The 19,536-nt window shown below is 50.7% G+C and overlaps 1 protein-coding gene across 4 annotated transcripts in view; it reads left to right on the forward strand.

The window, feature by feature from the left end:
• KLHL18 (kelch like family member 18) overlaps positions 1 to 19,026 on the forward strand; it is a 55,921-nt gene extending 36,895 nt beyond the window's left edge. For 3 of the 4 annotated variants that reach the window (XM_042929157.1, XM_042929160.1, XM_042929161.1), the window contains 7 exons: positions 3,553 to 3,751; positions 6,578 to 6,738; positions 7,955 to 8,091; positions 9,443 to 9,680; positions 12,831 to 12,935; positions 14,941 to 15,052; positions 15,790 to 19,026. In XM_042929157.1, coding sequence (XP_042785091.1) covers positions 3,553 to 3,751; positions 6,578 to 6,738; positions 7,955 to 8,091; positions 9,443 to 9,680; positions 12,831 to 12,935; positions 14,941 to 15,052; positions 15,790 to 16,176 — 1,339 coding nt within the window. In that variant the 3' untranslated portion in view covers positions 16,177 to 19,026. The remainder of the gene's footprint in view (positions 1 to 3,552; positions 3,752 to 6,577; positions 6,739 to 7,954; positions 8,092 to 9,442; positions 9,681 to 12,830; positions 12,936 to 14,940; positions 15,053 to 15,789) is intronic. The other variant, XM_042929158.1, reaches the window with a different exon arrangement.
• Positions 19,027 to 19,536: the final 510 nt, after the last annotated feature.

The raw sequence follows: 19,536 nt of genomic DNA on the forward strand, positions 1-19,536 counted from the left end.
GTTCACTTAGCAGCTCTGTGGACCCCACCTGCTGTCCATGTCCTGCCCATGCGGTGTTCTTGGATGTCACTGAGCACTGCTGTGTGTGCACCTAGTCTTGATAACCGTGGTAATGATGCTTAGCATGCAAGGCGCTCTCTGCTGGGCTCAGAGTGAGTGGTTTCATCATGAGGTAGATGGTCTGTTTTAGGTTTTATAGATGGAGACCACATAATGAGAGCACAGCCCCAGAGCCCCGCCTGACCTTGCCCCGGAATGCTGGGGGTGTGGGGCACACAGTCTTTCCTACTCATTTGTGAGCTGCTTCTTCTTCTTCCTTTTTTTTTTTTTTTTTTTTTTTTTTTTGTCTATTTATTTATTTTGGGAGAGATAGAGACAGCATGAGTGGGGGAGGGGTGAAGAAGGCGAATCCTAAGCAGGCTCTGTGCTGCCAGCTGCATAGCCAGATGCAGCGCTTGAACCCACGAACCGTGAGATCATGACCTGAGCTGAAACCAAGAGTCAGACACTTAACAGACTGAGTCACCCAGGCTCCCCTCATTTGTGAGCTTTTTAAGGACACAGATGAGACTCTTGTTTGTCTCTTTGTCCCCACAGAACTCAATGATTAATTAGGCACTCTGGAAAGAATTAAGGCTGGCCACTCTCACAAGGGGACAGCAGCTCCACCTAGGGGCTTTTGAGGTCATCACTATCAATACTGGACCAGCCTCTTTTATAAAGTAGTGTCGTCCAAAAGATGCTTAAAAAGTGATTTTTAGACCAGTGGAATTTTTACATGCATCAGTGACATTTTAGGAAGACATACTTAAACACAAAGCCTGATGTTATGTCTGTCTTTTGACATTTTTCCATTCAGCCCTGCAAGAAAAACACACCTTCAACTAAACTGGGCTTCGACATCTAAAAGAATGGGATGTGGGAAGCCTGTCTTTATTCCTCCACACAGGCCCCAGAGGCTTGGCCTGCTTTCTATTTTCTTTCCAGTAGTTACCATCACTGCTTCTGTTCCTTGGGGTGGTTCTCCTGAGCCTGGCTGCAGAGTGTGTTAGGGTGTCCCAGCTGCCCCCTTCCTATGTATCCCCTTCCTATGGAAGCATGTGGACCTTCCATTTTCAAGTTTTGATTGCTAATGACTTGAGAGAAACCATTCTGAGCAGTGGTGGAAAAGACAGGATGTGCCAGGGCACAGAGAAGCTGCAAAGCCATCAGAGTTCTTAGAGCAGTCGTTCCTGAAGTCTCTCCACCTATTGGGTCTTCAGCCTCTCCTGATTTTTTTTCTTTCATGAGACTGGGTTGATTTTTTTTCTTGTGGCCCCTTTCCAAGTCTTCAGATGTATGGACCTCCTTGTGTCTAGGTGAGCGTTGGAGCTGTGTATTTTCTAAAACACTCGTCTCAGAACATCAAATGCATCAGTGAACCAAGCCAGTAAGTTATTTAATTCAAGTCATTGCTTCCTGACTTTGATAAAGCATTACATCTTACTGTGGCCTCCTTGCTTACAAGCTGTGCCAGCAAGGAAGGAGGTCGTGAAGTGTCCACTGAAAGATGTGCGTCTGTATCAACACTTTGGGTTCATTTTCCCTCTTATCTTCTTCCTGCTCCTGAACGGGGCCATCTCCTATGTGCCAGCATTCCCTCCTCCTTCCCCACCTGCTGCCTCACAAGCGGGCTGCCCACATCCCATCCTTTTAGATGTCAAAGCCCAGTTCAGTTGAAGATGTGTTTTGTTCTTAATGCCAAGCCAGTGAAAGGCAAAGGTGAGGTGCAGGAATCCTAGCCCGAGAGGGAGCGGATGGGAACGTGCACAAGTCTCATTCAGTCACTGTGAGCACTGCAGGAGAAAGGCGTTATTTGATGACTGAGCTGACATTCTGATCTTAAGCCCTGTGTTCCTCACTGGACATGCTGCCTTGCCTAAGTGTTGCTCAGTGCTCATGCTTCCCTGGCCTTTGTGGAAATGCATGTAGGTTTCCAAAGCAATGGACAGACAGAGCCAGTTCAGTCTGGAAGGGAAACAACATCTTGTGGAGTTTAGACTATCCCAGAGCCAGACTCCTGAGATTGCCCTTCAGGTTTGCTGATGAGGGGCAGGGGTACTTGTTGGTGAGTACAACTCTGCCTAGAACTTTAAACAACATGGCGGCGGGGTGGGGGGAGCAAACCTTCTGATACATACCCTCTCCCTCCATGGATTATCAGTCACAAAGTCAAAATAAGAAAAGCCCCATCCCCCCAGGATCTCCTGCTGTCACTAAGATTTCAGCACCACTTTGGGCTCATTTGAGATGCAACAGTAGTAAGAAAACCATTATAAAAATGAAGGCAGCTGCCCCGACTTCATGCCAGCCACCATGCTGAGTGCTTTTGCCACATTCTTGCTTAATCATGGCCACAGCCTGAGGAGGTGGGTAGCTGTTGTCAGGTGAGGCTTTTTCCAGGTGAGGCTGTTAGTGGCACTTGAGGGATCCTCCCCTGTCACCTGGTGCCATGCAAGGCCCGGATTTACCCAGACGGCCCCAGCGAGGGCAAGTCTGCCTTGGGGCCACGGGAACGCGCACAGGGTTCAGCCTGGCACCGCCACTTGCTTGTAGAAGGCTGTGGGCACATTTCTTAGTTTCTCTGAGCCTCAGTTTTCCGTCTAAAAATGGAGGCGATTACTGCTTGGCAGTGCGGTTGGAGACTCTGGCCTGGCAAAGTACTGGGCTCACCGATGGTGCTGAGTAGTAGCTGCTGCTGTCACTTCTGGGCGTCTGAACAATTAGACCCATAGAGCTTCTTGCTATTTAAAAAAGATGAAAGGGGCGCCTGGGTGGCTCAGTCGGTTAAGCGTCCGACTTCAGCTCAGGTCACGATCTCGAGGTCCGTGAGTTCGAGCCCCGTATCGGGCTCTGGGCTGATGGCTCAGAGCCTGGAGCCTGCTTCCGATTCTGTGTCTCCCTCTCTCTCTGCCCCTCCCCCGTTCATGCTGTGTCTCTCTCTGTCTCAAAAATAAATAAACGTTAAAAAAGAAATTAAAAAAAAAAAAAGAAAAGAAAAAAAAGAAAAAAGATGAAAAAAGTAAGTAAAAGAATAAGATTTTAGATCAACTAAAAAGATGAAAAAGTGGAAGGGTCCCGATGTTAGAGAAGTCGTCTCCCCACGTGGTTTAAAGTCTCATCCTACAACCTCAGTACCCTCCTGGGGAACAGAGGTAGATGTTCACCAAAGCATGCCAGCGGCTGAAGGAAAGCAAACAGGTTTTCCAGTATGTGCTCTCTTCTTCTCTCCTCAGGGCTGCTTCACGGGACTTCCCGGAGAACTCATTCCACCTAGACACACTGAGCACGAGGCCCAAGAGGCAGGGCCCTCTGAGGATATAAACTGTCTTAATTTTAAGCCTGTACAGTTGAGGCGCTGAGAGGCACCCCTGAGATCACACAGGGAGTTTCCAGCAAAGCTGGGGTTTTTTCCATTCTGTAGCACCCCACCCCCCGGAACCAGCCTGAGAATGATCGAAGAGAACATTCTTCCTCTAAATTATTTCTTTTCATCTTCTCTTACGCCAAAAGCCTCCACCCCAAAAATTGCCTGGGTGTACGCCAGTTTGCTGAGACGATGATGTGCGCGGTGCTGTACGATGCGGCCAACAGCTTCATCCACCAGCACTTTGTGGAGGTGTCCATGTCAGAAGAATTCCTGGCCCTGCCCTTGGAAGACGTGCTTGAGCTGGTGTCTCGGGATGAGCTGAATGTAAAATCTGAGGAGCAGGTGTGTAGAGCAGGGCAGCGGTCTGCAGGTGACACGGGGCTACTGCTCTTTCTGATCTTTGTTTTCAGTTGTTTTTTTTTTTTTTTTTAATTTTTTTTTTTTTTTTAACGTTTTATTTATTTTTGAGACAGGGAGAGACAGAGCATGAACAGGGGAGGGTCAGAGAGAGGGAGACACAGAATCTGAAACAGGCTCCAGGCTCTGAGCTGTCAGCACAGAGCCCGACGCGGGGCTCGAACTCACGAACCGCGAGATCATGACCTGAGCCGAAGTCGGACGCTTAACCGACTGAGCCACCCAGGCGCCCCCAGTTGTTATTTTTTTAATGAAGATCATGATGTGTGTGCAGCTTGTTGATTGTGGGTTTGTTTTATTATACTACATACATCTTTCATGAACATTTGTATCCATGTTAGTGTCTAACATTCAGTTGATTTTTTCAACATCGCATCCCTTATTGGATGTTCGGGTTATTTCCAGCATTTACTATTGGAAGTAATGCTGCCATGAAAGAATCTTATTCTAAAGGAGAACAGAGCACCGGGGCAGTCGCTGGGGAGGAGTATGAGGTCAGGAGGGGTTGGTTTGTTTTTTAAGGTGAGAGAAATGACGGGTACATTTGGCTGATGGTGGGAATTTTCCAGAAGAGAGGGAAGAGTTGGTGATGTAGGAGAAAAGGGAGAATGACTGCTGGAGCAATGTCCTCAGTAAGCGAGAGGAGGCAGAGCAGAGGGCACAAGGCGTGTACCTGTTAGAAGTGCCAGCCGTTCTCATCCGCCACCACAGGAGGAAGAACCCCCGCACCCAAGGGGGAGGTGTGGGGTGAGAAGGGAGGTGCTGGCAGATTCCACTGACATTCTCTTCTGGCTTGGTTCTGTTTTCTCAGCTGAGAATGGGGATCAGGAGGAGTAGTAAAAACGTGAGGTCAGATGAAGAGGCATGCACCAGCCCTGTGGGAGCTGGAAAAGAGATGCAGCTAGAGGAAGGAAGAGGGCTTGGTGGGAAGCGGCCCCGATGAGATTAGCAGTCACATATTTAGAATGGGCCGGCCAAAGGGCGCCTGGCTGGGCCGAGTCGGAGGTGCATGCAACTCATCTTGATCTTGGGGTTGTGAGTTGGAGCCTCATGCTGTGCGTACAGATTACCAAAAAGAATAGATAAACTTAAAAAAAAAAAAAAAAAAGAATGGGTGGGCCAACTCTGTCAGCTGCAGAGTTCGGGTGGGGGTGAGCTTAAAGAGCTGGACCTCACTAGAGTAGAGACTTTTTTCCCAGGTGGGCGTGATTAAGGGAGATAGGCTCAGCATGGGCACTGAGGGCACCCACATCATAACTCATGGAGCCGGTGCTGGATGACAGTGGGGAGGAAAGAGGCTCTGCAGGGGGCCCTGAGAGGGAGGTTGGGGGAGAGGGAGCACTGTCAAAGGCTCATTGGCATCAGTTACCGAGCAGAAAGGATTGGAGGCGGTGATCAGTGCCGGGAGATTGAAATTGATGGAAGAGGTGGAGCCTTTGGATGATCAGAGGGTCCTCGAAGGACAAAGAAGACCTCTTATCGGAATGGTCAAGAAGAATGTGAATAAATGGGAGTGCAGGGTGTTAGCAGAGGAGCGAAGGGTGACCCTTTAGGTGAGCAGAGGTGGGTGTAAGTGCCTGAAGAGGACTGGGAGTAGATATTACCTGGAACAGAGTGGGGCGAGGGCTGCACAGCAGAGGGCTCGAATGCAGGGGTGAGGTGTTTAGATCTGGCCCTCCGGACACCGGGAGCACCACCCGACAAGGCCTCCACCTGTTCAGTCGTTGGGAAACCTAACCAAAGTCCAGGGCAGAGCAGCTTGGGGTATTTGCAGTGGAGAGTCCTGGCCTGTCGTGAAGTTCTGCTTCAGCAGGAGGAGCCCCAGGCTCCAGGAGGCTGCTTATTTCCCTAATGTCAGAAAAGCAGGGGGAAAGTGGGCCCTGAGTGTGGTCATGTGGGCCCTGTGATTCACAGGGAAGATCTCCGTCCCAAGAGCAAGCCCCTCTCTAGCCATTCCACTAATGAGCGTGACCTGGGGCAGCTCAGTTACAAGTGGTACATTTCAGGGGTTTTAGAGGGACGTACCCTTGTGGCTAGAGCTGTTAGGGAGACCTCCAGAGAACGTGGATCTGGAGCCAGGCGTTAAGAAAAGGGGAGTGGGTTTAGAAGAAGAGGAGGAGGTGAGGGGACTTGGAGGTGACGTGAAGGTGGCAGTATGAACAGAGAACTAGCCAGCCTGGGAGGCGGTGGGGGAGGGGGCTAAGGAGGAAAGCAGGCAGGGTGGAATGCAGAAAGGAATAAGGAACCATTGACAGCTTTTCTTTTCTTCTTTTTTTTTTAATGTTTATTAATTTGAGAGGGAGAGACAGAGCATGAGCAGGCGAGGGGCAGAGAGAGATGGGGAGACACAGAATCCAAAGCAGCTCCAGGTTCTGGGCTGTCAGGACAGAGCCCAATGTAGGGCTCGAACCCATGAACTGTGAGATCATGACCTGAGCTGAAGTTGGACGCTCAACTGACTGAGCCACCCAGGTGCCCCGGCAGCTAGCTTTTCATTAGGAAGGTATAATGAAAGCCAGGAGCCTGTTATAGTCACGAGGCTTGTGTTTCAAAAGATGGCCAAATGGGGCAGCTTGGGGAGGTAGAAAACAGTGGCTTCAGGAAACAAGGAGGAGGAAAGATTGACGGACCCAAGAGACTAGCTGAATATAGGGAGTGGAGGGATGGAGACAGGGTGGTTGGGTGAGGTGCCTGGGGGTACGGCCCGGGGAGAGAGGAGTTACTGTACAGCTTGCATCTCTGCCGCGGCAGGTCTTTGAAGCTGCGTTGGCCTGGGTCAGATACGACCGGGAGCAGAGGGGGCCCTGCCTGCCTGAGCTGCTGTCCAATATCCGCCTACCCCTCTGCCGGCCCCAGTTCCTGTCGGACCGTGTGCAGCAAGATGACATGGTGCGTTGCTGCCACAAATGCAGGTGAGCGAGGATCAGCCTGCACAGGATGCTGCCGGGGTCCAGGCAGAGGAGAGGACGTGGCCCCACTTAGGCTGTTTATGTTCCAGCTCAGGGGAGGAAGGATTGAGTGATCAGTCCTAATTTATAGCACGCAGATTGATCTGTCTTCTGTCTGGAGCCTGGAAAAGCCCAAGTCTGACCTCTTGAGCAAAGAAATGTGCCATGAGGGAGCATCAAGGCAGAAGGGGCTTCCTCCCCCATGCTGCCTGAAGATTTCCTAGCATCTCCAGGAGCTCACTTGGTGGCGACTCCCTGGGGCTCCTTACTGTCTCCAGTAAACATTAGGGCACTGGCCTTGGGTGGGTTTGGGCCCATCTAAGTGATGGGCAAGTGGGTGGGGGGACATGTTTGTGGCACCTGAAACTTTTACCCTGGGTAAATCAGTGCTGACCTGGCACAGCAGAGCTCCCAAAACAGCTCAGAAGGCGGTAGCCCTTTAGGAGGATCATTATAAAAGCAGAGCAGCAAAGAACAATGTTCACCTTCCTCCAAACTGCTTGTCATATTCCCAGCGGGTTCAAGGGAGGTCAGTGGCTGTGTGCGAGCAGTATGAAGGTGTGTTTTGACAAGGGGTGGAAGTGTGGCTACGGGTAGGTGGGACCCCTCAACCAGCAATCTCAACGGTGCTGTTAAATTTGAACTTCATTCTGTAGGCAATGGGTAGCTATCGGAGGTTCTTACAGAGACAGCTTGGACTATAGTGTGGAGGGTGGAATGGAGAGGCAGGACTGGAGGCAGAGAAATCCACCAGGAGCAGTCGGCTTCTGTTGCCACAGTCTAGGTGAGCAATAGCGAATTGCAGGGTGCGAGCCATAGGTATAGGAAGGGCTGGGTCTCCGTTGTGACAGGATGCAGGCTGCTTGTTGAACCTCCCCAATGCCAACTGCTGTGGCCGTCACCCTGTTCTTCCGCCAGGTGTGTGCTTGTTAGAAGATACTCATTTTGATTACACCTGCTGACATGGGCTCTGCTCACCCTGCCTCTCCAATTTTGAGCATGTTTCAATAGCTGTGTATGGTTTCCCCTGGACTCACCTGGGTTCAAGACCAAACCTTCCAGAAGGCTTCTCCTCCCATGTTTCCCCTGCAGTTCGGTTGGGGAAGCCATGATTGGAAATACACGTGTAGACCACGTGGGGAGAGTACCTCCTGTCATAACATCTTGTGCCTTGTTCCAGGGACCTGGTAGACGAAGCGAAGGACTATCACCTCATGCCAGAGCGCCGGCCCCACCTGCCGGCTTTCAGAACTAGGCCTCGCTGCTGCACATCCATCACTGGCCTTATCTACGCCGTGGGGGGCCTCAACTCAGCAGGTATCTTGCAGCTCCTCTTTGCAGCGCCCTGTCTTGGACTTTGTGGACGAAAAGGCACCCAAACAACCTAGCCCGGCCCTCTGGTTCCCCTCCCTCGTGTGTCACCACCCTGGTCCCTCTTGATTTTGTATAACTGTACTGCAGTTAAAGCATGTCGGATGTTAATACCGTTGAATCAGAATATCAGAGCTAAATACAGCCCTGGGTAGAATTCAGTTAAATACCCAGTTCTGTTACCAAGCTAATCACATTGGTCATACGGATCTCTGGAGTTAGACTATGACCATGTCCCCATGAGAAGGAAAATTCTCCATATACACAGGTTCTGCCACTATCAATAATGCTGTTTTCACTTCCTACCTGGAATGAAAAGCACACATGCTTCAGAATCTGTATGTTGTTGGCAGCTCTTACACAGTCAAGTTTTCAGGAAAGCTTGTGGGCCCCTCTGCCCTCCTGCCCACCCAGGCACTGCTGCAGGGCCGGAGAGATTTGTAACGTGGCGCCTGAATCTTTGTGGTACAGTGGCGTGAGATTGTCATCTAGGTGAAGGCCAGGCCGGTTCACAGTGTCAGTCTCGGTTTGTGGAGGTGGGGAGTTGGTGGGCAATCCTGGGCAGCTTCATTTTTAATTGAAGGTTAATGAGAGGTGGGTACAAGTCTCTGCTGCTTGTTAACCATGTGACCTGGAGAAGGGAAGTCCTTAACTAGTACACACTGAAGTGTGGACGGTATGAGGTACCCCACAACAGAATAACACAGGGAAGGTGGATTTTCTTATTTGATCCACAAAACAAACAAACAAACCTGTTGTATAAAGATAGGGTTGGAATCACTCCTGGCTACTGTAACTACTGTTTATTGAGAACTTAGTATGTTTTAGAACTATGCTAGGTGCTTTGCCTATTCTGTCATTTGATCTTGACAACAAAGCTGCCACAGAGATTATCCCCATTTCATGTGTGAGAATAGAAGATAAGAATACAAAGCAACTTGCCCAGAGTCACATGGTAGTAAGTGAAAGTCAGCAGGGGACCCACCCCTTCCCTCCAGGCATGCTTCCTGCCCTGGGGGGATAGTGTGCCCATTTCCCATCTTTGGCTTTAAGCAGGTGGAATACCTCACTGCAGTTGTAAAACTGCCCTCTCTAGAAAGTACATGCCTCTTGTCTGATTCTGATTTTCCTTGAAGAATTAGGTTTGAGGTTAACACAGCTGGAATGTCGTAGTGGGGCCATCTGGCTCCAGTAATTCTGTGGGAAGAATTGATAGAGTCAGGTCAAACGTTCCATATAATCAATGCCCAACAGCCGTGATCTAAACACGTGGTCTCATTTGTTTTAATTTGAGTAGCAAATTTTTATGCAGGTGATTCCCTGAATGTGGTAGAAGTATTCGACCCCATCGCCAACCGCTGGGAGAAGTGCCATCCCATGACAACAGCCCGCAGCCGTGTCGGTGTGGCTGTGGTGAACGGGCTTCTGTATGCCATCGGAGGGTATGACGGCCAGCTACGGCTGAGCACTGTGGAGGTCTACAACCCAGAGACGGACACATGGACCAGAGTGGGGAGCATGAATAGCAAGAGAAGGTATCCTGGAAGCCACTTGTGCAGCCCGAGCACACACACTGAACATCTGGGGAGCACCATGAGAGACAAGCAGAGGCACATAATAATGTAAAACACAAGCTGGCCTGGGAGTTTCCTGCGGCCAGGCCAGCCACAGCCAGCACCTCCCGGGAGCCAGCCCCTGCATCTGCTTTAAAATCCCTGCCTTGTCCTTTGAGGAACCTGGGGAGATGAGACACAGACATGTGGAAGTTGTATTATTATTTAAGTGTCAGATAAGGACTGAAAATGCACGTTATGGAAGATTCGAGAAGGGGAAAAAACTGGATGGGAACCTCTGGAAGATTTCAGGGAAGAGGTGGGATGAAAGTCGACACTTGAAGAATGAGTAGGATTTCACTATATTAGTGATAAAAGGAAATGAGCGATGTTGTCCCTTATACTCTCTTCCCCCCCACATCTCTGCCACACGCAGGCTTCCACTACCCCAGGGAGTATGTGAGCCGCAGCAATGCACTTTACTTCAGGGCCCCCACCCCCAGGTGTGAGCACATAGGTATTTGTGAAATGGACCAAGTTTATGTCGCTTAACAACTTCCAGATACTTGTTTCCTCCATCGCTTGCCTGCTCAGATTTCCTGAAGAAGGGTTCGAGGGCATCCAAATAGCACCTCCATTCAGCCTTCTTAGTGCTGAAGACGCAGGCAGCCTCTTCCCTTACACCAGGCATGTGTGGAGCATGTGCACAGTTGGGCGGTGGGAGCTCTGGAGTGGGAGGGGATAACTGGACAAGTTCTTCTGCTCTCCATGGGGCCACCCGGATCAGCAGTTTCAAGTGGCATTCAGGTTTCTCTTCCGGGGCTGACAGAGGAGAGGAAGTTGTCCCTACCCGTATAACCAGAACAGTTCTGCATTTCTCTTTCATAAACTGAGCTTCCTTGACAGAAGCCCAACTCTAGGGGGAAAGTTAAATGAATTATTTTTGAAAGGGACAGTTTGAAATCCACTGGGGCAGATGCTGTGCTTTGGGTTTTCTGTTTGTAAGATCAAGTGACTGCATATGTGGTGAGGAGGAAGAATCGGGGTAGGAGACCTTTACCATGTGGAAGTGTTGGGCCGGGAGGCACATGTGCCCCGTCGTGCAGTTAGTACGTGGCCTCGAACCGGAAGGAATCTGCTTCTGTACCGATAAGACCAGATTCACAAAGGGTCAAATTAGGCTCATTTGGGAAAAATAAAGTTTTTATACACGATCTGTTCCTCTCGAGACCCTGAGCTAACAGGCTTGTGGTTCCTTTCTCTCCCTCTCCCTGCCTCAGTGCTTCCCTTTTCAGCTCCTTGGGTGCTTTGTGGCCTTCTGTGGCCTCGAATGACTCATCGCTCCATTTCCCCAACCCCTGACTGCCTTTTTTGCTTTCACTGCAACTACTTGTTCTTCCTTGTGTGTCTGCTCTGGGCAACTGCCTTGCCTTGACGTCCCCGGGTTTGGAGTGTTGTCCAGCAGGAGAGTCCCCTGGGCATCCCCTTCCCTCACTGTGGCTAATGCCCTGTTATTAGTAGCGTGGATCCAGCTCCATTTCCTCCCTTTTAAATTACAGGCTGCCTAAAAATGTTCTGAGTCCCTTGCCTGCTGACACCCCACATGGCAGTCTGTCTTGCCAGTTGGTGACAAACTCCTCCCTGCTGTCAGCCCTTCCCCTTCAGGCTTTCTCTTGTGGCCCATTCTAGTCCATGCTGGTCTGCGTGCCCCCCACCCCCCTCCCCCTTCACGCTGGTCTCTACCATTTGGTTGACAGTTAACCTGACGCAGTTTTGTGGCACCTCTTCTCTCATATTGCTGTTGAGCTCATTCCTGTGTTGTTATGTATGTCTGCTTCTAGCAAGATAGTGATGTGTCTAGTGAATTTGTGGTCTTCCCACGGTCCTTGCCTGAGGCAAGAGTCCTTTTCCTCTTCTAGGCTGGTTCGGGGTGGGGGGGGGGGGTCTGTTACCGAGTCCCTCAAAGGGACATTGCATGGAATCAGCTTGATTTTACATTGGAAAGGTGGCAGTTAGCCCGGTATATTTTATTTTCCTGTTTGTCAGCCACCCAAATTCATTTTTAATCTTCTCCAACATCAGATTTGAAAAATGTGAATCGGGCAGCTTGGCACTCATGTTTCTCATGAGGCTTTATGTAGAACGGAAGATTATGTGATTATGCCAGACCACCGGATCTTTAATCTGAGGGGAGTGGGGCATGGTAGACAGCAGGGGAGTGGGCTTGTCTCATTTAGATAAGAAGCATGCCTCTCCCTGGGCAGTCTGGAAAAGCACCCGACCTCCCCAGCCGCAGCTGCTCATCTGTACGGTGAAGATGGTGGTGCCTCCTTGCAGGGTGTGGTGAGGGTGGGAGATAGCAAGCCTAGAGTACCTTCCCTATGTCATAAGTGCACAACAGGAGACTAGCGTCACCCACTGAGACAAGTAGGGGCCATCGGGGCCACATCTGTCATGAAAAGACATCTGTCAAACTTCACAGCGAATTAAATAAAATCAGGCTAACACAACAAACATGTTGAAGGCCTATCACGTACAAAGCACCATGCTAAGCACTGTCAGAGTCACACAGAGGAAGACCCCTGTCTTCCAGGAGGTCCCCACTTGTTGAGAGGTGACAGGTGCCAGAGTATAGCACCTGTGGGTGGGAGCTTTGGCTTGCTCAGCACTGTGAATCTAGTGCCTGGGATGCGAGCCTCCTGAGTACTTCATGGGATCTGAGGAGTGAATGAGTGACCACAACCAAGCTGTGATAAAGAAGCTGTCCCTGGCAGCGAGGTGCGGGAGGGATGGACTCTTGCTGAAGGATCCAAGATGGCTTTTTGAGCAGGAGAAAGAGGAATTTGACCTGGGCCTCAAAGGTGTTGAGACCCTGAGCATAGCAAGGTGGAAGGTGAGCATTTCAGACAGATCAAGGACTGAGAAGGGGCCCCAGAGCGAACCCTGGCAGGGGGTACCACACGGCAGCTTCTTTCTTTCCCCCTCAATTTTACACCTTTACTTAGTCACACGTGTGGGATTTAGGTCTGCTCTAGAAAGAGGCAGTTGATGGTTAGGTTTATCCCCCAGGGAGCATGAAGGCTGGCCCTGGAAGTCGGAGGCCCATCTGGATGACAGCTCTGTCTTTTTCAGTGCCATGGGGACGGTCGTGCTGGACGGGCAGATCTACGTCTGTGGGGGCTACGATGGCAACTCTTCTCTCAACTCTGTGGAGACCTACTCACCCGAGACAGACAAGTAAGGACTCCAGCTCCTGGGGACAACTGAAACTTGTTAAACAGAGTATAAAGAATTAGACCTGCAGGATAGAGAATATCCTAGTCGCCTTTTCAGCCTGTATAGTACCTTGCATATAATAAGTATTTAATAACTTTTGGTTAAATGAATGAAGGACTGAATAAATTTTGTTTTACTTTATTTTTTTAAGTAAGCTCTGCACCCAACGTGGGGCTTGAACTCATGACCCTGAGGTCAAGGGTTGCAAGCTGTACCAACTGAGCCAGCCAGGCTTATTTTATTTAGTTTTTTAATTTTTTTGATTTGAGAGAGAGGCAGAGGGAGAGAGAGAGAATCCCAAGCAGGCTCCACTCAGCATGAAAGCCTGACATGGGGCTCGATCCCACGACCCTGGGATCATGACCTGAGCCAAAGTCGTGAGTCAGACGCTCAACCAACTGATCCATCCAGGCACCCATTGATTGAATAAATTTTTAAAACAGATAAGCCTGTGTAGATAGCTGGAAATGTTTATTTAATCATCTATACCTCTTTGTTAAATCAGCCCATTTTTTAAAATCTTTATTTATTTTTGAGAGAGAGACAGAGTGCGAGCAGGGGAGGAACAGAGAGAGAGGGAGACATGGAATCCGAAGCAGGCTCCAGGCTCCAAGCCGTCAGTACAGAGCCCGACGTGAGGCTCGAACCATGAGATCATGACCTGAGCCGAAGTCGGCCACTCAACCGACTGAGCCACCCAGGCGCCCCTGAATCAGCCCATTTAATGGAAGTGCAGGTGAAAGGGGATAAGAAATAAATGCACAACACTTTCCAAAGTAGGATAGGTATGACTCGGGTAGGATGTGATTTAGAGAAAAAAAAAAGTTATATGGTCAAATAAGCTTAGATGACATTGATGTATGTACCGCTAGAGTTCCTATCTTTCCATAAAACATATTAACATTTTAAAGACTGAAAAATTCTGCAGTGAAGAAGTCTGTTCAATCTCATCTTACACAATGCCTGTCACCATCTTCCTTTATGGAATACTCTTTGGAAAACAACTGGCAAGGTTAGCCCAAATTTTTCATTTCAGTATTTGAATCTTCTCATAAGCCAGTTAGTTGATTCATCAGAATGCTTTTCAGCCAATGTTCCATTCACTTAACCAACTTACTATGTATCAGGCAGCAGGCTGGGTGTCTGAGATCCTAGCAGCCGGTCTGCAGGGGCCACAGGTGCATCGTGATTATCCTACCCTGGGGGCGTCTGTTTGGAGCTCTTGGGTGCAGGGTGGGGAGCACCTTGATCTTTACCATGGCTGGCAGGGAGAGGCAGGGTGTCAGGGTTGACTTCTGAGAGGAGACCCATTATGGATAGTGGGAGATGCGCATTGTAGGCAGGGAGCAAAAATAGAGGCCCAGAGGACAGCGAGTGCTCAGTGTGACCGAGCAGCCAGCATGCATGGCACATGGCAGGAAATGAAAATGAAGTAGATGGGGACCAAGAGATAAAGAACCGCATAGGGAACTGGGACTCTGCCATGGAGAAGACAGTAAGGAGCCACTACCGGGGTGGGCTGCATAGGGTTGGGATGGGGAGGGTTTGAAAGCCAGGCCACCTGTAAGGAGGCTGGTGGCAGGCCACCAGGTGAGAGGCCCGAGCTAGGGCAGCGGTAGCAGGGATGGGAACGAGCAGTGACTACCAAGGCAAACCAGCTGGGACTTGGTGACCACAGGAATGTTGATGATGAGGGAGAAAAGACCATGAAAACACTGAATCTGAGTATGGCGGTTCAGTGGCTGGTGGTCCTATTAACAAGACGGCAGTGCAAGGGAGGAGCAGATCTGTAAGGGAGAGGGGCCTTGTTTGGGACGTGCTGGTTTTGAGTGCCTGCAGAGGTGGGGAGATTGTGTGGGGTGAGAAGGAACACTCCACGCTTCACCCCAGCCCTTCTGAGCTGTCCTGGGAGGACAGCAACGCCGAATCTCATGGCGCCCCCTCCTCCTCTGGCTCTTCCCTGAAGGTGGACGGTGGTGACCCCGATGAGCTCAAGTCGCAGTGCTGCTGGGGTGACGGTGTTTGAGGGGAGGATATATGTGTCGGGTGGCCACGACGGTCTGCAGATCTTCAACAGTGTAAGTCTGGGCTCCCCCTGGGTTAAGGGTACCCACTCCTTCCATCTTTGAGAATGATTTTGAAAGGCAGTTCTTTGGGAGAAACTCCAGCCTTGCCGTAGCTGGGTAAAGCGTCATCTAGTGAGGTTTCAGGCCATCTGCCACGTGCTCTGAAATTCTTCTGAGAATGGGAGCCAGTGCACACAAAGGAGGGGTAGAGTATAGCCATGCCAGCCCCACCCCCACCCTGTCCAGTTCACAAATGCTTCATGAGACCTGGCAAAATCCCTGCCCAGAGTAGGCGCAATTATACACAGTGTGAAGTTTCAAACAGTTGTATTCTGGATGATTTATTCTTTAAAATAAACATTTATTCTTTAAAAAGCGAACAAACAAAAAAACCCTCAACCGCCATCTAGTGGTAGATCCATGGAGTTGCTCGGTGCTGTGGCGGAATGCACTCTGGACAGGTTTCGGGAGACCCTGCTCTCATCCCAGCTCTGTCACTACATAGCAGTGTATCCTTGGGCAACCCCTTTGTTCCCTGAGATGTAAGACAGAGGGGGTCAGATTAAGTGATCTCTCTCCTGTCCCATAAGCCCCAGAGCAGGTGCGCAGCCAAGGAAGCAGGGCATGGGAGCCAGGGCACACACTGGCCTCTGACTGGAGTCTGACACCATGCAGGTCACCGTGCCCTGTGAGGTCGCCCTGCGGACTGAGCTTCGGCTCTGACCCCCGTACCTCTGTCCCAAATGCAGGTGGAACACTACAACCACCACACAGCCACCTGGCATCCAGCGGCCAGCATGCTCAACAAGCGTTGCCGGCACGGAGCCGCGTCCCTGGGAAGCAAGATGTTCGTCTGTGGGGGCTACGATGGCTCGGGCTTCCTCAGTATCGCTGAGGTGTACAGCTCCGTGGCAGACCAGTGGTGCCTGATCGTCCCCATGCACACGCGCCGGAGTCGGGTCTCCCTGGTGGCCAGCTGTGGGCGTCTCTACGCTGTCGGGGGCTATGATGGACAGTCAAACCTGAGCTCGGTGGAGATGTATGACCCGGAGACGGACCGCTGGACGTTTATGGCCCCCATGGCGTGTCACGAGGGAGGGGTTGGCGTGGGCTGCATCCCCCTCCTCACCATCTAAGGCAGAGGCAGGGGATGTGGCGGGGTAGGGATCTGGTACAGGCACAGGCACTCCCTTCCAGGGACAGGCCCCCTTGGGAGAGGTGGTAGACCAGGGGACGGGGTAAATGTGAGCTTGCTGGAGGTACAGCCTTTCCAAGTGCTCACAGCCTCCCTCACTGTGCTGCCCTTGTGACCGTCAAGCCTAGGTCACCAAGATGCACAGCGTGGGACCGAGCCCCTCCGGGTTCCACAGCTGGTGGCATGGGACTGCTTTGCTGGTCCACGCGTACACAGGCTCCATCCAAGTCGGCCTCCTACCTGCCACTTGGCAGAAAGCCTGCCATCTGACGCTCCTGCTGTTCTGGCCACGCGGTGGCCAGCTTGCAATGGGGTAGCTGCAGTGGCCAAGACTGCTGGAAGCTGGGGTGTGGCTAGGGGAGGAAGGACACGCCCCAGGGGCTCTCGTTGCCTGTGGCGGTGCAGCCACAGCAACATGCCCGTTGCACACAAGCACCTCCCTCTTCCATCTTAGGGCACAGAGGACTTCGTCTTCATTGCTGGGTGACCAGGGAGAGCAGAAGCTTTTCCTGAATTTTGGAATTTTAACGAGGTCTTTTTCATCTTGTTCAGGAGAAATAGAAGGAGAAAAAAGATACTTGAAAGAAACCGAAAGATATTTAAACAACGAAACAGTTGAAAGAAACTGGAAAGAAAAATACCTTTTTTTAAGTGAACATTTTTTGCGAGTAGAAGGCATTAGAAGACACTAAAGGCAAATGTGAGTTTAAATGGAAAACTGCCCACCACGAAAAAGGGCGGCATCCACTCCCACATTCGGGTCCCAGGGTCCTGAGGCCTCGCACAGCACTTGGGGTTGCCTCTGAGCCCTCACGTGTCTGGGGTCAGTACGCTCTCCACTGGTCCTCTAGCAAGGTGCTCATGGGGTTTGTACTCACACTCACCATCAGAGGACTTTTTTAATCGTAGGCTTAGTGAATCGGCTCAATTACGGCCACTCTTCTAGGGGAGAGTTTCCAGCTGGTCGCCAGAGGCTCCAGGGTGCCCCTGTGGTCACCTCCCACTGCCACCATGGCGCTCACTCAGACTCTCCGCCCCTACTTTCATTCCTCATATGACCAGCAAGGAGACAGCAGGTCTGGCCAGATTCTCGCCCGTCTATCATTCTCGGATAGTTTTCCTCATTGCGATACTTCTGGGGCACATTGACCATTTGTACCTCTAGAACCTAACCAGGGACTTGGTCCTTCCACCAGCCATGGCTGGCTTGGTCCAGTAGCCTCGTCTACCCTCCAGTCTACTGCTTCTCCATCCACTCGCCAATTCCAGGGGTCTGGCCTCCCTCCAGCCCTTGGCAGACTGACCAGCAAGGTGGACCTTTACACTCAAGCAAAGCTGACTTTATGGCAAAGAACTAAAGGCCGAAAGAATCTCTTGCTGCTGCAAAGAACAGATTTTATATTTCTTCTTCTGATCTTAGCAAATGACCTCTTGAAGAGACTCCATGCTCCTTCCTCCTCCTCCCTGAACAGGACCTTGACGTCACACAGCAGGGCCTGAGCAGGAGGACACTTCTGTTACCAGTGCACTGGGCAGTGGGGCTGGGCTTCAGTTGCTGCTGCCAAAACCTGGTTTTCTAAACTGCTTCCAGCACAGACTAAATGAGGACACAGTTCCTTTAAAGCAAGACTGGGTCTTAGGATCCCATTCTCTGCCTGGCTGGTCTCCTGTCCCTTGCTGCCTACTAGGGTGGCCTGGAAGCCTGTTCAGAAAGGCACAGTGTGGATCCTGAGACGTCTTTTCCACCCCCACACCACAAGGTTTACGAGTGTGTGCAATCGCCACGTATCCAGAAGGATGTACCTTTGTTACCTGCCACTTAGGAGCCGGGCCTCTGCTACAAGCACTTGAAAATGATGTTTTTATTTCAAAAGACCCAACAGTCTGATGTAGTTTCACCTGGGCTCGTGGTGGAGCCTCAGCATTTCTCTCTCACTCCCTCTGGGTTTGCCTACAGAAGTAGACTCGGAAGGCGGTTGGGTCTGCGTTTCCTGTTAGAGAGGCGTGTGTCAGTGCTCCTCTTATTATCAGAAGCCCTTTTATGAACTAGAAGCAGTCCTGGCTATCCCAGATTGTGGAGGGGTTAAGGATCAGTCAGTGGGCTAATGAGGGGGCCTCCCGGGCCCTCAGGATGCTGGCACGAATGTTGCCATTGAGGCTGATAGATGATTTCCCCACCATCTGCTGCTCTTGTAGTGGCCTTCCTGAGTCCACTCCCACCTCCTGGTGTGGAAGTTAACACTGCTGCACCCGAGGCCAGTGCTTTGATCTGGGTGGGCTGTGAGCACGAGTGAGCCAACACCAACATTTTCACACTCTTCCAGCCATCGCTTCCTCAGTCTGAGGGGGGTGTTTGCAAATGACTGGGCTGGCTCTTTGCTTTGGGGTTGGAGCCTTTCCAGTAGCCCTGTGAAAAGAAGAGTCCTCACCCAAGGATGTTGTGAAAAGCGTGTAACTAGGAGGTAGGAGAGATGTCATGCTCAGTGGACCTTGGGGTCCAGCCCAGCTGTGAGCACGGGATTGTGGCACTCAACGTCCTTGGGCATTTCCCCTCCTCAGATAACACACAGAGCCTTCTGGGTTTCACCTGAGATCAAAGCCAGGATGGGAGCTGAAGACCAGCCTTTTGGTCACAGAGATGGAAGTAGGTAGAAATTCTTCCCGCCCCCCCACCCCCCGGCAGTTTAACCTTTCCCAGAAAATCTTATTTCCTTTTATTTATAGAACGCATGTCTTTTGTGTTAAGAAACCAAAGAAAAATAAAAAGTACACTCCTAATATCTTCTTGTCCTTTCTTGTTGTATTTTTTAAATATTAGAAGTAAATCATGTTTTTATTGAAGTTCAGTGAAAAGATATATTGGACAAAGTAAAAACATTCCTGTGAAAATAAGGGAAGAGCCAGATGTATAGCAAAATCAGTCTTTGGAGAGACACATGTATGTTTTATAAGAATGAGTTCGGGTGAAAAATACACAAAAGTCTTCGCTAGCATGTTGCGTATTTGCTGCTGTGCAGATCAGCACTCTTCTTGGATTTCCCCTTTTCTTCGCTCAGTGCCGTAAAACTCCAGAGTTCCCTGGCAGAGTGCGGCTAGCCTGTCTACTGCCGAGAACCCAGACGGCTCCTTAAAACTCTGGGCCAGAGGTGCTTAACTTCGGCGTACATAAAAGTCCCTAACAAATTCTTAAACCACACGCTGATTCACAGATCCCTCCTGTGGGACCAACGGCTGGGGTGCAGCTCGGGCACACGGGCACAGGCAGATTTCCATGGTGGTTTGTCCACTCCTCAAAGTGTGA

The sequence above is a fragment of the Panthera leo genome, chromosome A2, assembly GCF_018350215.1.
Source record: "Panthera leo isolate Ple1 chromosome A2, P.leo_Ple1_pat1.1, whole genome shotgun sequence".
NCBI classification, from domain to species: domain Eukaryota; kingdom Metazoa; phylum Chordata; class Mammalia; order Carnivora; family Felidae; genus Panthera; species Panthera leo.